General features: G+C 64.1%; 4 protein-coding genes across 6 annotated transcripts; 1 reads left to right on the top strand and 3 right to left on the bottom strand.

Annotated features, from left to right (window-relative positions):
- Window positions 1-38: 38 nt before the first annotated feature.
- ECH1 (enoyl-CoA hydratase 1) lies at window positions 39-3853 on the bottom strand. Of its 2 annotated transcripts, none has more exons than XM_082496748.1 (10): window positions 3681-3853; window positions 2516-2678; window positions 2345-2433; window positions 1666-1790; window positions 1516-1564; window positions 1369-1433; window positions 755-825; window positions 559-630; window positions 289-439; window positions 39-194 (listed from the first exon to the last, which is right to left on the bottom strand). In XM_082496748.1, exons 1-10 carry the CDS (start codon window positions 3712-3714, stop codon window positions 90-92), a joined length of 924 nt encoding a protein of 307 aa, XP_082352874.1. In that variant the 5' UTR covers window positions 3715-3853; the 3' UTR covers window positions 39-89. The 2 variants fall into 2 exon arrangements, with proteins under 2 accessions (XP_082352874.1, XP_082352873.1); XM_082496747.1 differs by lacking the exon at window positions 3681-3853 and adding an exon at window positions 2744-3445 and having other exon boundaries at window positions 2516-2704.
- Window positions 3854-4122: 269 nt separating this feature from the next.
- Window positions 4123-11851, bottom strand: HNRNPL (heterogeneous nuclear ribonucleoprotein L; the record flags this gene model as incomplete). Its single annotated transcript, XM_082496790.1, has 13 exons — window positions 4123-4434; window positions 4519-4614; window positions 4772-4829; window positions 5681-5882; window positions 5954-6075; window positions 6390-6670; window positions 6754-6825; window positions 9690-9762; window positions 9847-9943; window positions 10216-10301; window positions 10452-10689; window positions 10769-10887; window positions 11618-11851. 13 exons carry the CDS (start codon window positions 11849-11851, stop codon window positions 4376-4378), a joined length of 1737 nt encoding a protein of 578 aa, XP_082352916.1. The 3' UTR covers window positions 4123-4375.
- A 1402-nt stretch (window positions 11852-13253) lies between these two features.
- On the bottom strand, window positions 13254-16733 carry SIRT2 (sirtuin 2). Of its 2 annotated transcripts, XM_082496832.1 has the most exons (16): window positions 16696-16733; window positions 16556-16602; window positions 16402-16441; window positions 16181-16297; window positions 16043-16084; window positions 15816-15922; window positions 15632-15688; window positions 15469-15537; window positions 15250-15379; window positions 14839-14898; window positions 14700-14755; window positions 14492-14568; window positions 14341-14392; window positions 14160-14227; window positions 13618-13684; window positions 13254-13523 (listed from the first exon to the last, which is right to left on the bottom strand). In XM_082496832.1, exons 1-16 carry the CDS (start codon window positions 16709-16711, stop codon window positions 13374-13376), a joined length of 1155 nt encoding a protein of 384 aa, XP_082352958.1. In that variant the 5' UTR covers window positions 16712-16733; the 3' UTR covers window positions 13254-13373. The 2 variants fall into 2 exon arrangements, with proteins under 2 accessions (XP_082352958.1, XP_082352959.1); XM_082496833.1 differs by lacking the exon at window positions 16696-16733 and having other exon boundaries at window positions 16560-16626.
- A 270-nt stretch (window positions 16734-17003) lies between these two features.
- NFKBIB (NFKB inhibitor beta) lies at window positions 17004-19564 on the top strand. Its single transcript, XM_082496785.1, has 6 exons — window positions 17004-17396; window positions 17648-17753; window positions 17860-18088; window positions 18504-18592; window positions 18683-18928; window positions 19312-19564. The coding sequence occupies exons 1-6, from the start codon at window positions 17107-17109 to the stop codon at window positions 19357-19359; spliced, it is 1008 nt and encodes a 335-aa protein (XP_082352911.1). The 5' UTR covers window positions 17004-17106; the 3' UTR covers window positions 19360-19564.
- Window positions 19565-19604: the final 40 nt, after the last annotated feature.

Below are 19604 nucleotides of genomic sequence, written 5' to 3'. Positions count from 1 at the left end.
TCCCACGGCAGCCCCCAGGGACGAGGCGGGCCAGGGGACACAGGGGACAGCCGGATTTATTGATGGGGGGGGGAGGTCCGGCGGTGTCCCTACAGCTTGGAGAAGGGGATGTCCTCGGGCCCCTTCTTCTCCATGGCCGCCTGCACCGACTTGAGGATGTCCTCGGTCTGCAGCATGCTCATGTTCCAGGTGGCCTGGGGACGGGGACGGGGACAGCGATGGCCACGGCATGGGGAGGGGACATGGGGTTGGAGGGGGGGGGGGGCAGGTCGTTTTGGGGACACTCACCATATAGCGGAGGCTGTCGGGGACGGGGTGGTCGCGGGAGTAGATGAGGTTGACCTTGGTGCCCTGCACGGCCACGGGGCTGCGGGCGGCGATGGCGCTGGCCACGTCCAGGGCTCCCCGCAGCAGCGTCGCCTTGTCCGGGAACACCCGGCTGCGGGCGAGAGGGAGGGGCTGCCAGCACGGGGACCCCCGCCACGACGGGACGGGGACAGCCACGGGGACGGGGTCCCCTCCTGGGGACAGCCGGGGGGGTTTGGGGGGGTGCAGTACCTCACCAAGCCGCAGCTCTGCGCCTCGGGGGCCATCATCTTGCGGGCGGTGAAGGCCAGCTCGTTGACGAGGCTGTAGGATTTAGGGGGCAAAATTATGGGGTGAGATGGGGTACCCTCCCCACCCTGGTGTCTCCTCCCCACCCTGGGGTCCCCTCCTCTGCCACCAAACCCCCTCTGGTGTCCCCCCTACCCACCTCTGGCTGCCCACGATCTTCGGGAGACGCTGGAGAGTGCCCACGTCGGCTGCCAGCCCGATGTCCACCTCCTGCGGGCATGGGGGACATGTGAGGGGGACACTGGGGATGTCCAAGGGGACATTGGGATGTTTGAGGGGCTCCAGGGACATCTGAGGGGTCCCAAGGACATTTGAAAGGTCATAGGGACATCTGAGGGGTCTTGCGGACATCCAAGGAGCCATAGGGATGTCCGAGGCTCCTCAGGGACATCCAAGGAGCCACCGGGACATCTGAGGATCCTCAGCAACATCCAGGGAGTCACGGGGACATCGGAGAGGTCTTGGGGACATCCAAGGAGCCATAGGGACACCCGAGGCTCCTTGGGGACATCCAAGGAGACACTGAGACATCTGAGGGGTCTCAGGGACATCCAAGGAGCCACCAGGGCATCTAAGGGGTCTTGGGGACATCCAAGGAGCCATAAGGACACCCGAGGCTCCTCAGGGACATCCAAGGAACCACTGGGGCATCTGAGGGGTCTCAGGAACATCTGAAGCTCCTCAGGGACACCCAAGGAGCCACCGGGACACCTGAGGGGTCTCGGGACCACCCGAGGGTCCCCAGCTACCCACCTTCACCTGGAACCAGGCGTCCTGGGCACAGTAGCGGATGTCACAGGCGGAGATGAGGTCGACGCCTGTGGGGAGAAGACCCTGAGCGGGTGGTGGTGGTGGTGGTGGTGGCAGCGGTGGGGACACCCCATCCCGTCCCCAGCTCACCTGCGCCGATGCAGGCACCGTGCACCGCCGCGATCACCGGCTTGGGGCACTGCAGGAGAGACGGGCGTCAGGGCAGAGGGAAGGGGGGTGTTGGGGAACAGAGCCCCCCCCAGAGCTCTGTCTGTCCGTCCGTCCCTCTGTCCGTCCCACCTTCTCCAGCACCGAGAAGGTCTCCTGGTACTCCCGGATCTTCCGCCGCAGGTTCCAGGCCTTCCTGGCCATGTCCTCGCCCTCCACCATCATGAACTCCTGGCCCATCTCCATCAGGTCGATCCCTGCCCGGGGCCGTGCTGTCACCCACCGGGGATTGGGGAGGGGGGGCAGGACCCCACCCCGGTCCTCCTGGTGATGCTGATGTGCCCCTGACACCCCCTGGCTGGGGCAGAGGTACCCCAATCCCACCAGGAAGGGGAAAGGTACCCCCAGTTCCCCCGCCCAGCTGGGGTGGTTACCCCAAATCCCCCCCCCCCCCCCCCCCAGTTGGGGTAAAGTTACCCCAAATCTCTCCCAGTTTGGGTAAAGGTACCCAAAAAGCCCTTTGGTCGGGGCAAAGGTACTCCAAATTCACCCCAGTTGGGGTAAAGTTACCCAAAATTTCTCCCTGGCTGGGGTAAAGGTACCTCAAATCCCCCCCAGTTGGGGTAAAGGTACCCCCAGTTCCCCCCAGTTGGTACCCAGATGCTCCCAGTCCTTCCCAGAAGGTCCAAGTTCCCCCTCTCCCTGGTTTCCCACAACCCCTCAATTCCAAGTTTCCCCCCCCAAAATGAGCCCAAATCCTCCCACAGAGCACAGGGAGTGTGTGGGGGGGAAGCCCACGGCAGACCCTCACCAGCTGTGAAGATCTTCCCGGCACCGGAGATGACAACGGCGCGGCAGGACGAGTCGTGGCCGATGTCCTGGAAGCACTCCACCATCTCCCTGCGGGGAGGGGGGCAGTGGGAAGAGGGTCTGGGGGGTCCTGGGGGGGGGAAAGGGGGTTCCCCCCAGCGCTCCCCGTTACCTCCAGAAGGCGGCGTTCATGGCGTTCCTCTTCTCAGGGCGGTGGAGCTCCACGTGCAGGACATGGTCCCGCTCCGGCGTCACCCGCAGCGTCTCGAAGCCGCGGTCGGGCCAACGTCGCTCCGCCGCCTTCGCCGACATCAGCCGGGACGGCACACGCAGCGCTGCGGCACCGGACCCGTCACTGGGGCACTGGGACCCACCGGGGAGGGACTGGGAGACCCTCGGGAGGGACTGGGACCCACTGGAGAAGCGCTGGGGGCACTGGGTTGCACTGGGGAGGGGCTGGGACCCAATGGAGAAGGGCTGGGGGCACTGGGTTGCACTGGGGAGGGGCTGGGACCCAATGGAGAAGGGCTGGGGGCACTGGGACCCACTGGAGAAGGGCTGGAAGCCCCTAGGAAAGAACTGGGACATGCTGGGGAGGGACTGAGACCCGCTGGAGAAGGGCTGGGGACACTAGGAAGAGACTGGGAGTACCCAGGTAGGGACTGCAACCCACTGGAGGACTGGGAGCCCCTAGGGAGGAACTGGGACCCACTGGAGGCAGAGGGGAAGGACTGGGAGGCACTGGGATCAGACTGGGACTCAGTGGGACCCCCTAAGGAAGGACTGGGAGCCATTGGGGTTACTGGGAAAGGTCTAGAAACCACTGGAGAAGCACTGGGACATACTGGGGGATACTGGGGAAAGACATCACAGGGGAGGGTGGGGAAAAACTGTGGGCGCTGGGGGAGGACTGAGATCCACTGGGATCCACCGGGATCCACTGGGAAGGGCCTGCTCCCTGCGGCGGGGGCACAGGACGGGACGGGACAGGACAGAGACATGGACACGGCCCGTCAGCCCCGTTAATCATCAGCCCCGGGAGCCCGAGGGCACCCAAGGGCGGGGGGGGTACACCCGGGCGTCCGGGGGGGGCAGGGGAGGGTTTGGGGGGGCCCTGACAGGCGGGGGGGGGGGGGGGGGGGGGGAGTGTGTGTCTTGGGGCAATGGGGGCCCAGCGGTGAGGACAGGGCCGGGAGACACGGGGGAGGTCTGGGAGGTCAACTGGGGTTCAAGGTCAGCCTGGGGGTCACGGGGGGCTGTAGGCCAGGCCGGGGGGGGGGTGTCACCACGGGCGGGGAGGGAGGGTCGGTGCCGTGTCCCCCTCCCCCGCCACTCACGTCTCCCCAGCAGCCCCCGCAGCGCCGCCGCCATCGGCTCCGCTCGGCCCTCCGCGGGTCGGGGGCAGCGAGGGCGGGGGCTAGAGTGCCGCCCCTCCCCGCCACGTGACCCGCCTCCTCTCCCCGGGCGAGCCGGAAGTGATCGTTACCGGATGTGACCCTCTACCGGAAGCGACCCTTAGCGGATGTAACCCTTTACCGGAAGTGCCTCCGTCCCCTACCGAGGCGGAAGTGCCCCGCCGACTCCTCCCCACCGTGAACACCGGTGCTCGGGGTGGGACGGACGGACGGACACAGCCCCCCCCTATCCCCGGCGATGGGGACAAGGCCGCACTTTAGCCACACATACACACACACCCTTTGCCCCAAATCCCCCCAAAATGGTGGGGGCAGACCCGGTGTTGTCACCACCACCCCCCCCCCCCCTCCCCAAGGTGGTCACTTGTGTTTTCCAAACGAGTTTATTGAAAGGCGCCGGGGGGGGGGGGGACGGGGACACCGGGACCGAGCACATGTACAACCATTCTTAAAAATGGGGGGGGTGGGGGGCACGGGGTTGGGGTCACTACTGAACGTCAGCCTTTAAAAAAAGAGGGGTTTTGGGGGGGAAAAACAAAACAAAACAAAAAACAAAAACAAAAAACCCACAAGCAGCTGCGGGCGGCGAGGGGGCCCCCGCGGGAGGGGGGTCCCCGTTAGGAGGCGTGCTGGGCAGTGGAGAAGCAGAGCTTCAGCGTGTAGGGGTATGGCCCGTCTGGGGGGGGGAAAGAGAAAGGGGGGGGTTAGCAGATCCGGAAAGGATTTTGGGGTGATTTGGGGGGGTTTGGGGGTGACTTACTGGGGTTCTTCATCTGGTAGTGGTTGAGGAAGCCGAGGGTCTCCAGGGCGTCGCTCTTGGAGTCCCACTCCAGCAGCCCCGAGGAGCTGCGCTCGCCTGCGGGGGGGTGTCCCTTCCTCAGCCTGGGGGCTGCGGCGGCTGTGCCGCCCCTCCCGCGTCCCCCCCCCTCCCCAGCGACCTCCCCCCCGGGGCAGGGTGAGCCCCCCGCCCACGGGGAAAGGCCCCTGCCTCCCCCCCCCGGCCCCACACTTACTCTTGCCCGAGAAGACCTTGACCGAGGAGGGTCGCTTGACGCCCAGCTCGTCGCAGATCTGGGGGGGAGGGGGAAGAGACGGGTGAGAGGGAGGCAGGGGAAAAAGGAGGGGAAGGGAAGGAAAAGAAAGGGAAGAAGGAAGGAAAGGAGGAGAGAGGAGGAGAAAGTAAAAGGAGAAGGAAAAGGAACAAGAGAAACAGAGAAGAAAAGGAAAAGGAAAGGAGAAGAAGAAAAAGGAAGAAAAAGAAAAAGAGGAAGAGAGGAGGAGAAGGAAAAAGAAGAGAAGGAAAAGAGGGAGAAGAAAGAAGGAAAAGGAAGAGAAAAAGGAAGCAGCACAGAGGAGGAGAAGGAAAAAGAAAAGAGAGAAAGATGAGAGAAGAAGGAAAAAGGAGAGAAGAAGGAAAGGAGAAGTGAGGAGGAGAAGGGAGAGAAAGAAGGACAGAGAAGAGAAAAGAAGAGAAGGAAAAGAAGGAACAAGAGATAAGAAAAAGAGAGAAGGAAGAGAGGAGAAAGAGAATGAAAAAGAAACAAGGAAAAAGAAGAAGGATGAGGAAGAGAAGGAAGAGGAAGCAGTGAGGGGGAAGAAAAGGAAGAGAAGGAAAAGTAAGAAGGTAGGAAGAGAAGGAAAAGGAAAAGAAGGGAGAAAAGTAAGAAGCACGGAGATGGAGAAAAGAGCATAAGGAAAATGAAGAAGAGAGAAGGAAAAAAGGAAGAAGTGAGGAGAAAGAAAAAGAGGAATGAAAAGGAGGGAAAGGAAGAGAAGAAAGGAAAGGAAGCAGTGAGGAGGAAGAGAAGGAAAAAAAGGGAAGGGAGGAGGAGCAAAAAGAAGAGCAGAAGAGGAAGCAGCGAGGAGAAGGAGGAGGAAGAAGGGAGGAGGAGCGCAGGGGAGGCAGGGGTCCCCGCCGTTACCTCGTAGAAGTTGTCCTCGGTCACCTCCAAGGGCGCGTTGAAGAAGTGGAGGACATTGCTGGGGTGCTGGATCCTGTTCTTGGCCGCCTGCTCAGGGGTGGAGAAGCGGTTGTTGCGGGAGCCGCTGAAGTCCTTGTAGCTACAGGATCCGTCCTCCAGCCCGTAGGACTGCCCGGGCATGATGGCCTGCTGCTTGGAGACGCTGCGGGGGCGGCAGGGGCTCAGCAGGGGCGCAGGGCCACCCCCTGCGCCCCCACACAGGCCCAGACCTACCAGACGTTGAGCTTCTGCCCAAACATGAAGTTGTTGTTGAGGTGGGTGATGGCGCGGTCCACGGCGTAGCCGTCCGCCATCTCCACCATGGCCGCCCCTGGCTTGCTCTTCATGAACTTCACCTGGAAGGGGCGGTGGTGGAACGGTGACCCCCTCAGAGATCCCACTCCGTGCCCCAAATCCCCCTGCTCCATGCCTAAAATCTATCCCCGTGCCCAAAATCCACCCGCTCCGTGCCCAAAGTCCATCCCTGTGCCGAAAATCCCCCCTTCTGTGCCCCAAATCCACCTGCTCCGTGACCCAAATCCCCCCCTACTCCACGCCCGAATTCCCCCCCTACTCCATGCCCAAAATCCCCCCTTCCATGCCCAAAATCCATCCCTGTGGCCCAAGCCCCCCCGCTCCGTGCCCCAAATCCCCCCACCCCTCCATGTACCTTCTCCACATTTCCGTAGAGGCAGAAGATGTTGAAGACGCGGTCACAGTTCATCTTGGACTGATCCAAGCCGTAGACCATGAGGACGGGGCTGTCGGCGTGGGGGCCGTACTCCGGGGGGGGCGGTGGCGGTGGCGGGTGCCCGTACTGGGGGCCGTAGCGGCTGGGTCCCCGACGGTGCCCCCCCACCGGAGGGCCCATCCTTCTCCCTTCGTAGTGGGGCGGTGGGGGGCCGTAGCCCTCGTCGTGGTAGTGCCCGTGGTATCCGCCGTGGGGGCCTCCTGCGCAGGGAGAGGGTTGGAGACCCCCCCGGTGTTGCGTGCCCCCCCTTCCCGGCATTGTTCCCCCCCCCGCCCATCCATACCGTACTCAGCCGGGTGGTCTCCCAGGAGCGGGGGCTGCCGCTGGCGCTTGTTGGGGGTGCCGCCTGGGTCTCCTGTGGGTGGAAGGAAAGGTTAGGGTGGTCTCAGAAAGGTGTGGGGGGGGCACAACCGCCCCCCAGGGCGCCGGGGGGGCCCCTCCAGTCCCTGACGCCCGAGGCTTTGGGGATCCCCCAGCTCCCAACCGGGACCCCCGCGTCTCCTCCCAGCGGGGACGGAGAGCCCCGGCCGGAGCGAGGGGGACACACACCGATCCCGGAGTCCTACGCACCCCCCCCCCCCCCCCCAAACACCCTCCCCTTCATTCCCGCCCCCCCAGGGACCAGCCCCGGCCCCCCCCTAAGCTGCCTAGGAGGGAGGTGCGGCGAGGGGAGCGCCCCACTCCGTGCCCCCGGCCTCCGGGACAGTGCTAGCTTCTACACAGCCATAAAAAAAATTAAAATAAATTAATAATAATAATTAAAAATTAATGTACAGAAAGGAAAAATAAAACTATAAATTAAATAATAATAAAAAGTGGCAAGACATCTCCCCCGCCCCGACAAAACGGGAGAGGGAGCGAGACTGGTACAGGCAGCAAAGCAACAGCAGTAACAGGTTAAAACGAGCCATCACGTACAAGGCATAAACACGCTCATGTCACCGTACAGTCGCTCTTCTCTTCCCTTTACACCACCGGGTTTCGTACAGGTTTATTCCGAGTCGGTTACAAAGATTGAAAAGGGCTACTTACAGCGGGAGTACAAAGTACAATGTCCATTGTCATATAAAAATTTCTGTATTTCTCTTACCATTGGACGCTTCAAGAGTGAGTTAGCACAGTTCTGAAAGATGGCGTCCCATCAAACATACACTGCGACCCTGCATCACATGGTTTCAGAGTCATAAACACAGGTCAAAGGCACAAAACCGCTACAATTTTTCTTAAAAAAAAAATAATAAAAAAGTAAAATCTTTTTTTTTTTTTTTTTTAAAAAAAAAAAAGGTCTCACGGGATGTTTTGTCCTCAGAAGGTACCGAGAGAGAGGACATAAAGGGGTGATAAATGAGAGTGTTCCTCCGTGTTTCGCCTCCTGCAAATTTGTGTTGTGCTGTAACAAAATGGTGCTTCTGGCTCTGTGTAGCGCTTTCCCGTGTGCGTGTCTCCTCTGTAATGGAAATGTGTCTCGGCTCGAGCGCCGGCCCGCGCCAGAGCCCCACAGCCCCGGCTACGGCCTCCTAGGGACCCGTGTGCCCTTGGGGTTGGGTTGCCTTTTTTGTGTTGCTCGGTTTGGTTTTGATTTTTTGGTTTTGGTTTTTGTTTTTTTTTTTTGGTGTTTTGGTTTGGTTTGGTTTTTTTTTTTTGTTTGGTTTTCTCTCCGCTTGGCGCTGATATATGGCGGCAGTTGAGGACTGCAGGAGAAACAGCGTAAAGCAAAGGAACTGCCCTCCCAAACCAAACCGTGCTGAGAGCAATCCTAAGGTCTTGGAGGGCCTCAGATCTACTCCGGTCTCCGGTAAGAGTGCTGCTGGCCTTGTTTTGAGGACCCTCTGGGCTGTGTTTTCTAGTTCTGTGTACATTCGTGGGGTCGGTTTGGTCTGCTTTTGGTAAGTAAAAGTAAATGTCTGCTGTGGCATGCTGCGCCTCTTTGTCTCTCTCTCTTTGTGCTGTAGATAGTCCTTGGGCCAACGGTGTTGTGTCCTTGATGTAATGAGCTCAAGCTGCTGCTTGTTTCTGGATGCTGCGTGTTTTCTCCAGTAAAGGTTTCTACACTGTGTGGTGTGAGGAGTGTGCGGAGGCAGGTCACGGCCCATTCGGGACTTCCGCTGTAGTACGGTCCCCGGGGTTATGTGCAAATGACTGCTCGGAGCTGGGAAAGGCCACGTTACCGCCCCCCGCCTCCCCTTCCCCTCCCCTCGCCCACCCTCCCCACACTTTCACCCGCTCCCCAGCGAGCCCCTCCGCTCTTGGGAGGAGAGCTCTGCCCCTCGCTAGCTCATGTAATGCCATCGCTTGCCTCCCCAGCTTTGAAAAGCCGGGGTGTCCGGCAGACGGTGGCTCGGTGGCTCCCGCAGCCCATCCCACCCACTCCCACCCCCTCAAATCCCATTCCCGCCACCCCCCCCCAAAACTCCCCAGCACCGCTTCGAGCAGTCGAGGCCACCCAGCGCCGACACCCCGGCTTTTTAAAACACGAAGCGTTTTACATCAAACGAAAAAAAAAAACAGCCCCGAAACCGAGCATCGCCCAGCTCCTGAGCCCGTGCAGCCCGACAGGGAGGGCACTGACGGCCGCCCCGGCGTCCGGCTGGGAGCAGGAGACGTCCACAGGGTTTGGGGGGTATGTGTCTTTTTTTGGACACCCCCCTCCCTCAAGCTCAAAGGAGCTGGCATCTCCCCTCCGGTTTTAGAGACGGGACGGGTGCCCCTCTTCCCTCCTGCCAGGCCAGGGGCGTTTTCAACTCGCCCCTCGACCCTGGGAGGGTGACGCAGCCCCGTTTTGGTAAATCCGGTTGGGAAGATGAGGCACGCAAAGAGCTGGCAGCGGGGCAGACACAGGAACGCAATGGCACTTTCCCCCCTCTCCCCACCCCCAACCACCATAAACTCATCAAATGTATATATAAAAAAAAAAAAAAAAAAAAAAACACAAAAACCCCAAACCAAAAAACAACCACGTATCGCTGGTGCCGAGACTCCCCCTCGCTTCCCGTGCCTGACACCAACGCTCCCCGACAAGCAATGCGCAGAACACACCGCCGAGAGACACCCCCAGCCATCGCCGGTCGCTTTTTCGACTCAGTTCGCCCCCCACCCCTGAGCCCACGCCAGCCCCGGCTGAAGGTACGGGCAGGCGAATGGCATTACATATTGTGGGTCGGTGTGAGAGTGCTGTGCCCGACCGTGTGCGTAGGTACAAAGGGCTTCATCGGAGATTACCTTGTCCGCTGAGGTTGGGGTTGGTGTAGTCCCAGGTATCCTGGTCGTTCTTGAAGACGTTCAGGCGCGTGGGCTGCGAGAAACACCAGGAGAAGCGTCAGGCCCCAGCGGCGTCACCCCACCGAGGGATGTGCGCGCTGCCGGCAGGGCGGCTTACCTTGGCGTACTCGATCTTCAGCGTGCAGCACCCCGAGTAAATGTCAGCCCCATTGAGGGACGCCTTGGCGCGCTGGGCGCTCTGCACCGAGTCAAACGTTGGCGGCGTTAAGGACGTTTACAGAAATGAAAGCATTTTTAGGCTGGGTTTTGCTGTCCGGGAGGAGGGATCCCACTGCGCCGTGTGTCAGGCATTGCTCCCCGAGCACACAGGTGGTTTGGGGAACCCTCAGCTCCCTCCCCGTAGCCGGCCAGGGCATGCCAGAGCACGGCCGAGGCGACTGGTCTGAGACAGAACACCACCAACCCACAGCACAAAGAAAAAACCACAAGAGAGGCAGCCCCAGACTCTCAGGGCACAGAAGGATATTCCACCATGGCCTGGACACCGTTTTTCCTGAAGATAACAATCCTCTGCACGGGGCCGCAGGGGTTGCAGATGGTGTAGAGCACGTCCTGTGGGACAGGAGAGGCGAGAAGCAGTGAGGGACCCAGCTGAGGCCCCCCAGAACCTCCCCAGAGCAGCGGGTGCCAGGGCCCGGAGAGATCCGCACACCCGGTTCCATGTTCCCAAACCCCTCAGGCTTCCTCCGACGCATCACCCACCGTCGTGATGGAGTAGATGGGGTTAAGGATGGTGAATAGCAGGACATTGTTGACGCCCCTGGAATCATCCGTGTCCCCAGGGCGGGATATCTTCTGGCTGGTGGAGTAGTTAACGAAGGCGGGGTGACCAGCGATGTAGATCTGGTTGTCGGCTGCGTAATTAACAGCATTGCAGGCGCCGAGGATATCCTCAAACTCCACCAAGGCTTGCCTCTTCTTCGGCATCACCACCACGTAGCTAGGACAGCAAACGCCATGGTCAGACCGACACTGTGGTGGAGCCACCATGCATGTCCCCCCGCAACACATCCCCTCACCTAATGGGGCCAAACTCCTGCAGGGCCTCCACGAGATCGGCCTCCACAACGCCATCGATCAGCCCGCGGATGTGGACCACCGGGGAGGCGGGCGTCTTGTGGGGGTCATCGTAGTTCTCCTGACGGGAGAGAAGGCGATCGGCTCAGTACGGTGCTTGCTCCTCCCGAATAATTATACGCATCTGTGGCTATACCGAAAAAAACCAACCCCCACCCTGGGAATCTCAGCCCGCCCTCGAGGGTCCCATCTCAGCGATTAAGAGAGGGAATGGTTTTGAACTTGATGTGACCAAAGAGCTCCCGCACCGGGCCAACCCCTGGCAGGGCCCTGCCTCCCCCAGAGCTGCTGCCAGAGGCTCTGCGGGCCCTCGGGACCAGCGCTGCCCCTCAAAAGCCGTTTCGCCTCTCCCCGACAGTGCTGAACGCCCCGTGGCCTGGCCACGCCAGGGCAGACCGTCCTCCCACAGCCCCCCCGAGGCTTGGCCTGCCCCACGTCCCCTCCAAGCAGTCCCTGACACCCCCCGCACCCTCTCCAGGCCCCGCCAGACCTACCCTACCCCCATTTCCAGCCCTCTCACCCAGCCCGCCCCCATTTTCACCGCCCCCCTTAAGCCCTGCCCCCTCCACCATATTTACCCCTCCCCACAAGTGGCACGTTTTGCCCCCTCAGGCCTCGTCCTGCCCCTCAGGCCCCGTCTTGCCCCCAGCCCCCCCCCACCTCGGGCCCCACCGTGCCCCCCCTCAACCCCCCACACCCCCGGCCCGGTACCACTCCCGGCTCCACGCCCCCCGCCATGATGCCCACCACCATCCCAAGCCCGCCCGGGCCTCCTCCCCCTCCCCGCTCACCGCTCCGGCAGCGCCGGGCCCGCCGCCAGCCCCCCCCGGCCCGCCAGGCCCGTGAGGCGGCGGCTCCGCGTTCTCCGTCTTCTGGCGCTTGGGAGCGCGGCCGCCTTCGCCGCCCCCGCCGTAGTAACGGCCCGAGCCGCCCCCGCCGCCGCCGCCCGCCGCCATCTTCCCCATCTCGCCCCCGCGGCCGCTGCCCTCCGCGCTCTGCGGGCCCCGCCACCGCCGCCGCGACATGGCGCCTCTCTCCGCCGCGCCGCCTCCGCCACGCCCCTATTGGCCCGCCCCTCCGCCACTCAAGGCGGGGCTCCCGGCCCATTGGCTCGCGGCGCTGCCCCTCCACCGCCGGCCCCGCCCTCCGCCGCGATTGGGCCTCACGGCCCGCCAGCCCCGCGCCCATTCGCCCGCGCTTATGGCCGTCAGCGGCGCTACCGCCTTCCATTGGCCGCAGTCCGCGTCTGTCGGCCCGCCCACCGAGTTGGTTGGATGGAGTGGCTGCCTGTCGGAGTGGCGCCCCGCCCTTCTTCATGGCCCTGCACTCTGGCTCCGCCTTCGTCTACCGCCTCGTCGGATGCTCCCAGAGGGCCTTTCGGCAGCGGCTCGTCAGGCTATTGGTCAAAGATAACGCCAATCAACCACACTGGGTTCTGATTGGCTCCTCTCATACCCCTCGCGACTTCTTCATCCTCTCCCGCCAGAACAACCCCCATCCATTGGCTAACCGTCCTGCCTATCAACGCGCCCCGCGCTCTGATTGGCCGCCTCCCTCAGCCTTCACTTCGGATTGGCCCTCGCCCATTGGCGCTGGCCCTGCCCACCGCGTCCCCTCAGGTAATGACTCCCGGGAACTCCCAAGGCAGACGGGACCCTTCCCCGAACTAGGTAGGACAGCAGCCAGATTTTAGAAATAAAGCGCTTTATTGCACAAATACCGGGAGGAGGCTGAAAACGGGGTTTCACGGTCTCCACGGCGATGGGGCGGGGCGGGCGGGGACGGCCCCAGCACCTCCCGGTATCCCAGTACCCGGCCTCATCGACCCCCACGCACCAGTCCCCCTCAGTAACCGGGGACCCCACCACCCCAATAACCCCCAGTAACAGCCCACACACACACACCAGTACCCCCCCCACCAGTACCATTACCGTCCCCAGTATCCCCCAGAAACCAATGACCCCCATCCCCTTACCCCCCAGTAACTAGGAACCCCACACACACACACTCCATTACCCCCCAGTAACTGCCTTCCCAGTACCCCCCAGCATCCCAGGGACTCTCTGTCCCAGTATACCTCAGTGACTGAGAATGCTCCCCACCACTAGTGAACTCCCAATAACTGGGGACCCCCACCCCAGTTCCCCCTGGTTCATGGCTCCCTTAACCCCCACCACCCTGTCGATGCCCCACCAATAATTCCCAATAACTGGGGACCCACCCCCGTGCCAGTACCCCTCTTATTCCTGTCCCCACTATCCCCCAGTAACCAAGGACCCCCATCCCATTACGCCCCAGTAACTGGGGACACTCCCCCACTCCACTACTGCCCAGTAACTGGGGACCTCCCCACCAGTACCCCGTCATTCCTGGACCCAGTATCCCCCATTAACCAGTGACTCCTCCATTCCTGCCCCCTTGCTCCCTGGAAGAAACACGGAGGAGACTTAAACTGCCCCCCGCCCTGCACCCAGCCCCCCCCGAGAACGGAACAGATGATGCCAATAACCCGCCTCAGCGGCCATTTATTGTCCCGGCCCCCCTGAGCTATGGCGGGGGGTCCCGGCTGCCCCCCTGGGTCTCTCCTTCACTCCCCCGGGTCTTGCCCTGGCCCCCCGCAGCCTTGCCCTCTTCCCCCGTGGCAGCCTTGGCATCGATGGCGGCGTGCTCCCTCCTCACCAGCTCCTCCAGCTCCTTCTGCCAGGACAGGAACAGGGACAGTGAGCCATAGGGGGGGATGCAGGGGGACTGGGGACCCCCCCAAATTGCTGTGAGGGGGGGTGGCAGGTACCTTCCAGCCCAGCAGCTCAGCCAGTGCCAGGCACCCGGTGTCGCACTCCCCCAGCCAGGCCACATCCCTGCGGGGACAAGGGGACCAGTGGGGGGGGGCAGCCCCCAAAACAACCTTGTGGGGGTGGTCCCTGACCCCCCAGCAGTGTACAGATCTGGGGGTGCTGGCCCCCCAGTCCCCTGCAAACCCCCTGTGCCCCCCCAAACCCTCCACAGCGCCCTTAACCCCCCCCAAACCCCTCACAGCCCCTATTGCCCCCCACCAAACCACCACAGACCCCTCTCAAACGTCCCCCAACCCTTCTGCAGCCCCTCAAAACCCCCATTCCCCCCCAACTCCTGACAGCCCCCTCAAACCCCACCCAGTCCCCCCCAAACCTGCCCAACACCCCCCCAGCCCGCCTTTCCCCCCTAAACCCCCCACAGGCCCCCCCAAACCCTCTCTCAGCCCTCATATGCCCCCCATAGACCCTTCCCCAACTTCCCCCCCACCCCTCTGGCCCCCCTCAAGCCCCCCATAGTGCCCCCCCCAGCCCCCCCTGCCTGTAAGCCTTGTCGGAATCGAAGTCCATGCCGCAGCCGAAGCCCATGAGGGACATGAGGGGGTCACTCTGAGGTGGGGGGAGGGAATGAAGGTGATGGGGGAGGCAGCAGCAGCCAGCACCCCCCCAGTGCCACCCAAACACCTGTGCCCCCCCCCAAAATGCCCCCCCAAGCCCCTCACCTGCCCCGTCTTCTCCTTGTTGATGAGGAGGCGGGGGGTGTTGGTGGGGACCCTGCAGGGGGAGAGGAGGGGATGGTCATGGGGTGGGGGGGGTGGCGGGGAGCAAGAGGGGGAGCTGGGGGGGGCACAGAGGGGTCCTGGGGGGTCCGACCTGGTGACGAGGGAGGCGAAGGGCTGAACCTGCAGCGAGGTGCCCATGATGAGCAGCAGGTCAACCTTCTGGAAGTCCTGCGGAGAGGAGGGGGATGTCACCGTGAGGGGGGGTGTGTGTATGTCCCTCGAGCTCCCCCACCCCACCCCCTATCGATCTGCGGGGGCTGCAGGTCCCCCCCCCCCCCCCGCCCCCCCAACCCACTCACCGACTTCATGAGGGTGTAGAAGCGGGAGGGGAGGTTCTCCCCAAAAAACACGATGTCTGTGGGGAGGGTGGGAGGTGAGCGGAGGGGCTGAGGGGGGGCCCCACACGGGGCATGCCCCCCCGCTCCCCCCCATCCTCACCGGGTTTCACCACGCTCTGGCACTTCTCACATTTGGGGACGAGGGAGGAGAAAATGCGTTCTGGAAGAGAGGGAGGGGACAGCTCAGGGGGGATACAGGGGGACGTGGTGGGGGAAGAGGGATGGGGGGGCGTGGGGGAGAAGACAGACAGGGTTTGGGGGGCACAGAGAGAGGAACGGGGGACACAGAGGGACTGGGGAGGGACACAGAGAGAGGGACTGGAGGGGCACAGAGATAGAGACAGGGGGGGCACAGAGAGGGACATGGTGGGGGGGCAGAACAGGCTCCCACAGGATGGGCTCCCCCCCCGGCGCCGTCCCCTCGCCCAGCCCGGGGACAGGCTGCCCCTCCAAGCCCCAGCGGTGCCCCAGAGGGGTCCCACGCCCCCCCAAATCCCCCCCCCCCCCATACCCTTCATCCAGGCCAGGCTGTAGGGCTGGCGGCAGGAGGGCCGCAGGCAGCGGGAGGTGTAGAAGGTGCCGTGAGCCTCCACCAGCAGCTCGGGGTCCAGCCCCGCCACCCGCTCCAGCGTGTCGATATTCTGGGGGGAGCGCAGGGGGGGTCAGCGCCCCCCCAAACCCTGATACCCCCCCACCCCCCTCCACATACACCCCCCGGGGGGGGCCCTACCTGGGTGTAGCAGCGCAGCAGCAGCCCCTTGTCCTGCAGCAGGCGCATGAAGTAGTGACACACCGTGGGCTGGGGGGGACGCACACAGAGTTAGGGGGGGGGGCGAGGGGTCAGGCTCGGGGGGGGACACTTTTTTGGGGGACACACACAGACACTGTTTTACCTTGAACTGCCCTGGGTAGAGCTCGCGGGCCAGGGCAAAGAAGGGCTCGGGGTGTTCCTGCGGGGAAAGGGGGGCTCTCAGGGGGGTATGGGGTGGCTCAGGCCCCCCCAAGAGAACCAGGACCCCCCCGGGAGAACCGAGACCCTCCAAAAAATGGCGATTTCGGGGTGTTGGGGGGTGTTACCTTGAAGAAGCTGATCTCAAAGATGGCCTCCGGGTATGGCAGGTTGTAGCTCTGCAGGTTGGCGTAGAGGCCGGTGCCGGGCGAACGGAAATCGGGGATCCCGGCAGCTGCAGTGGTGGTGGTATGGGGGGGGTCTTCAGGTGTGTCCCACCCCCCTTCCCCGGTACCGGCACCCCCCTGTGCCCCCCCCCGGTACTGACAACCCCCCCCCCCCAAATTGTACTCACAAGTGGAGATCCCGGCACCCACCATGCACACCACGTTCTTACCTGGGGAAGGGGGGAAACGGGGAGTGATGGGGGGCAACAAGGTGTCCCCCCCGCTCCCGTTAACCCCGCCCCTCCCGTTAACCGCCCCCCCCGTACATCTGTCACTCTGCAGGAACCGGCTCACTCCCTCCAGCGTCAGCTCGTCCAGCACCTTCTCCGGTTTGTCCCCACCCAGTCCCAGCGTCCGGGACAGGAGGCTCCGCAGCAGCTCCACTGCACCAGGAGAGGGGGGGGGAAAACACACGGTCAGACACCGGGACCGCCCCCTCCGCAGCCAGTCCGGTAACGGGACACACCCCCCCAACCCAAACACCTACTTTCAGAGTCGCACGAAGCACCGAGCTCGCTGTCAGACACCTGCGGGAAAGCGGAGGGGAAGGGGGGGATCAGCGGGTGATTGGCGGCGGGCTCTATCCCCGGTGAGGCCTAGCCACTGGTACCGGGAGGGGACGCGCACCGGTGAGCGCTCACCGGCGACTCCGCGTCCCGTTCGGCCTCGTCCCCACGGTCACCGGGAGCTGCGGGAGGAGGAGGAGGGGGGGAGTCAGCTGGCGCAGCCCCATGGGGTCCCGCCGCCCCCGGCCCGGCTCGGCCCCGCCGCTCCCCGTTACCGTCCGGTTCGGCCATGGGCACCGGCCACTGCCCAAGGCCACACCTCCCAGCATGCGCCGCGGCCAGCGCTGATTGGCGGAGAGCGCCGCGCCTTCCAGCGTACACAGCGCTGCCACACCTCCCGGCGTGCACCGCAGGCGGCGCTGATTGGCCGAGAGCTCCGCGCTTCCCGGCATGCGCCGCGCCGCCCTCCTCCCCACGGCGACCACACTTCCCGGCGTGCATCGCGGGGCGGCGCTAATTGGCGGAGTGTTCCGCCCTTCCCGGCGTGCCCCGGAAGTAGTGTAAAGACTACGGATCCCGACAGGCCCTGCGCGGCCGCCATCGCCGGGCCCGGCGGGGATTTCCCGGGACGGCGGCGGCGGCGGCGGCCCCATGGCGGCGCGGGCCTGAGCGCGGCCCAGCCCGGCATGGCGGCCGCAGAGGCGGCGGTGCAGGCGGCCCCCGGTGAGGTGAAGCGGCCGGAGGGCGATGAGTGGTGCGACAGCGGCCTGGGCTCGCTGGGCGAGGGGCAGCTGGGCCCGCTGCCCGCCAGCCCCGGGCCCGCCAGCCCCGGCCCGGCCGTGGGCCCCGTTACGGCGGCCGTAGGCGCTGTTCGCCTCGCTGACCCCCCCGAGGAGGAGGAGGAGGCGGTGGCGGCCGTGGACCCCGCGGCCTGGCTGCGGCACGTCCTGGGCTTCCTCACCGAGGATGGCGACACGTGAGTGTGGCGGGGGGGGGCGGGGGGCGGACACGAGACCCCTCCTCTGCGGGGAGTGGGGACGACGACCCCTGCCCCGGGGCGGCGGGGGTGGACCCTGGTTCTCTGTCATCGTGTGTGTGTGTCTGTCCCCCTCAGATCCTCTTCGAGCCCCCCCCCCCGGGCACTCAGGATCCCCGGGAGGGGCCGACCCCACCGGGAGGTGACGACCCCCCACCCCCCCCTAATGTTTTGTCCCCCCTCTTCTCCAGGGCCTTGCACTTGGCCGTGATCCACGAGCATGAGGCGTTCCTGGATTCCATCCTGCAGTACACGGCCGGCACCGAGTACCTGGACCTGCAGAACGACCTGGGGCAGGTATAAAAAGGGGGGGGTGGCAGGTTGGGGGGCATCCCCCAGCCTCTGCGTTGGCTCTTGTCGGGGGATTTCCCCATGCCCCCCTGAGAGATGTGTCTCCCCACAGACGGCGCTGCACATCGCCGTCATCCTGGGCCTGTCGGGCTTCGTGCAGAAGCTGCGGGCGGCAGGCGCGGGGCTGTGCCTGCAGGAGCGGGGGGGGCACACGCCACTGCATTTGGCCTGCCGGGAGGGGCGGCGGGGCTGCGCGCGTCACCTCCTGGGACCCCCCCGCGACCCCCCAGCCCCCCGCGACCAGGAGGAGCGCGCTCAGCTTGACAGTGTTAACTACGACGGTGAGGGGGGGGCGGCTTGGGGATGCGGCGAAGGGGAGGGCGGCCGCTGTGGCGTAGGGGGGATGTGGCAGAGGTGGGGGTGACACAGTGGGGCTGTGCTGGGGGGACACAGTTGCGGCATGGGGGCACGGTGGAGGGTGGGGGGATACCATGGAGCTGCTGTGGGGGGACATGACAGGGTGAGGGGACGCTGTGGCATGGGGGGACGTGGCTGGGTTTGGGGGGGGATGTTGCAGGGACATGGTGGAGGAGGGGGGATGCCATGGGGGTGCAACAATGGGGGTGCAACATGGGGAGATAGTAGAGGGTCGGGGGGACGCTGTGGAGAGGGAGGGAACACAGCAGGGGAGACCCCGTGTGGGGCTGGGGGGCGGAGAGGCACAGTGACAATTCCCCCCTCCCTTTTCTCCTGCAGGTTACACCCCCCTCCACATCGCCATTCTCCGCAAAGACCTGGAGATGGTGGACCTGCTGCTGAGTGCCGGTGCCGACCTCAACAAGGCAGTGAGTGCCACCCTGGGGCGCGGGGGGGACATGTGGGGGGATATAAAGGTCCCCCGTGCCCCCTAACCACCCCCATGCCCCCCTCCCCAGGAGCCCAGCTGCGGCCGCAGCCCCCTGCACTTGGCGGTGGAGGCGCAGAGCCCCGAGGTGGCCGAGGCGCTGCTGCGCGCTGGCGCCGACCCCGCTGCCCGCATGTACGTGGGATACACCCCCCTCTACAGCGCCCGCCACCGCCCCGACCCCCGTCTGCCCCAGCTGCTGCGGGATTTCGGGGCGCAGGACTCCCCCGGCGACGAGGAGGACACCCCCGACGAGGACGAGGGCAACCACAGCGACGTAAGTTACCCCCCAACCCAGCGTGTGCCCCAAAATCCTGTCAAGCCCCTTCTTTGTGCCTATGGGGGTGCTTGCCCAACTCCCAAAATTGAGGGGGGGCTTTCCCTGCTCCTGGCAGCCCCCCAAAATTGAGGGGGGGGGGCCTCACCCCGCTCCCAGAATTGAGAGGGATCTTGCTCCACTCCCGGCACCCCCGTGAAATTAATTAAGGGGGGCTCACCTTACTCCTGGCAGCCCCTCTGGAATTAAAAGGGAGGGGTTCCACCCTGTTCCTGGTAGCCCCCCCAAATTGAGGGGGGGGAGCTCACCCTGCTCCAAACAGCCCCCCCAAATCTCGGGTGGGGGGTGTGTGTGCTGAATGCAGGGTGTGTGTGTCCCCCCAGGAGGAATACGATGATATCGTCATCAACAGCGGGCGCTTCGTGGACTGACGGCCCCCCCAAATCTGCCCCCCCCCCCCCCCCCCCCCCCAGATCTCCCCCTATTTATCCGGGGGCTCCTGCTGCCGTTGGCTGGACTTTGGGGGAGCCCCCGCACCCCCATCCCCCCAAAACCCGTGCCCCCCTCCCCCCCCATTGTAGCGTAGAGAATTTATATCAGTTGTTGTAAAATAAAGCGGCGTTCAGCCACGGCGCAGCCCCCCCCTTCTCCTCCTCCTCCTCCTCTTCCTCCCAGT

This window comes from Vanellus vanellus (genome assembly GCF_965231255.1).
Source record: "Vanellus vanellus genome assembly, chromosome: 31".
Lineage (NCBI taxonomy): Eukaryota > Metazoa > Chordata > Aves > Charadriiformes > Charadriidae > Vanellus > Vanellus vanellus.
The sequence above is the reverse complement of the archived record's forward strand: the minus strand, read 5'-3'. Positions and strand labels throughout refer to the sequence as shown.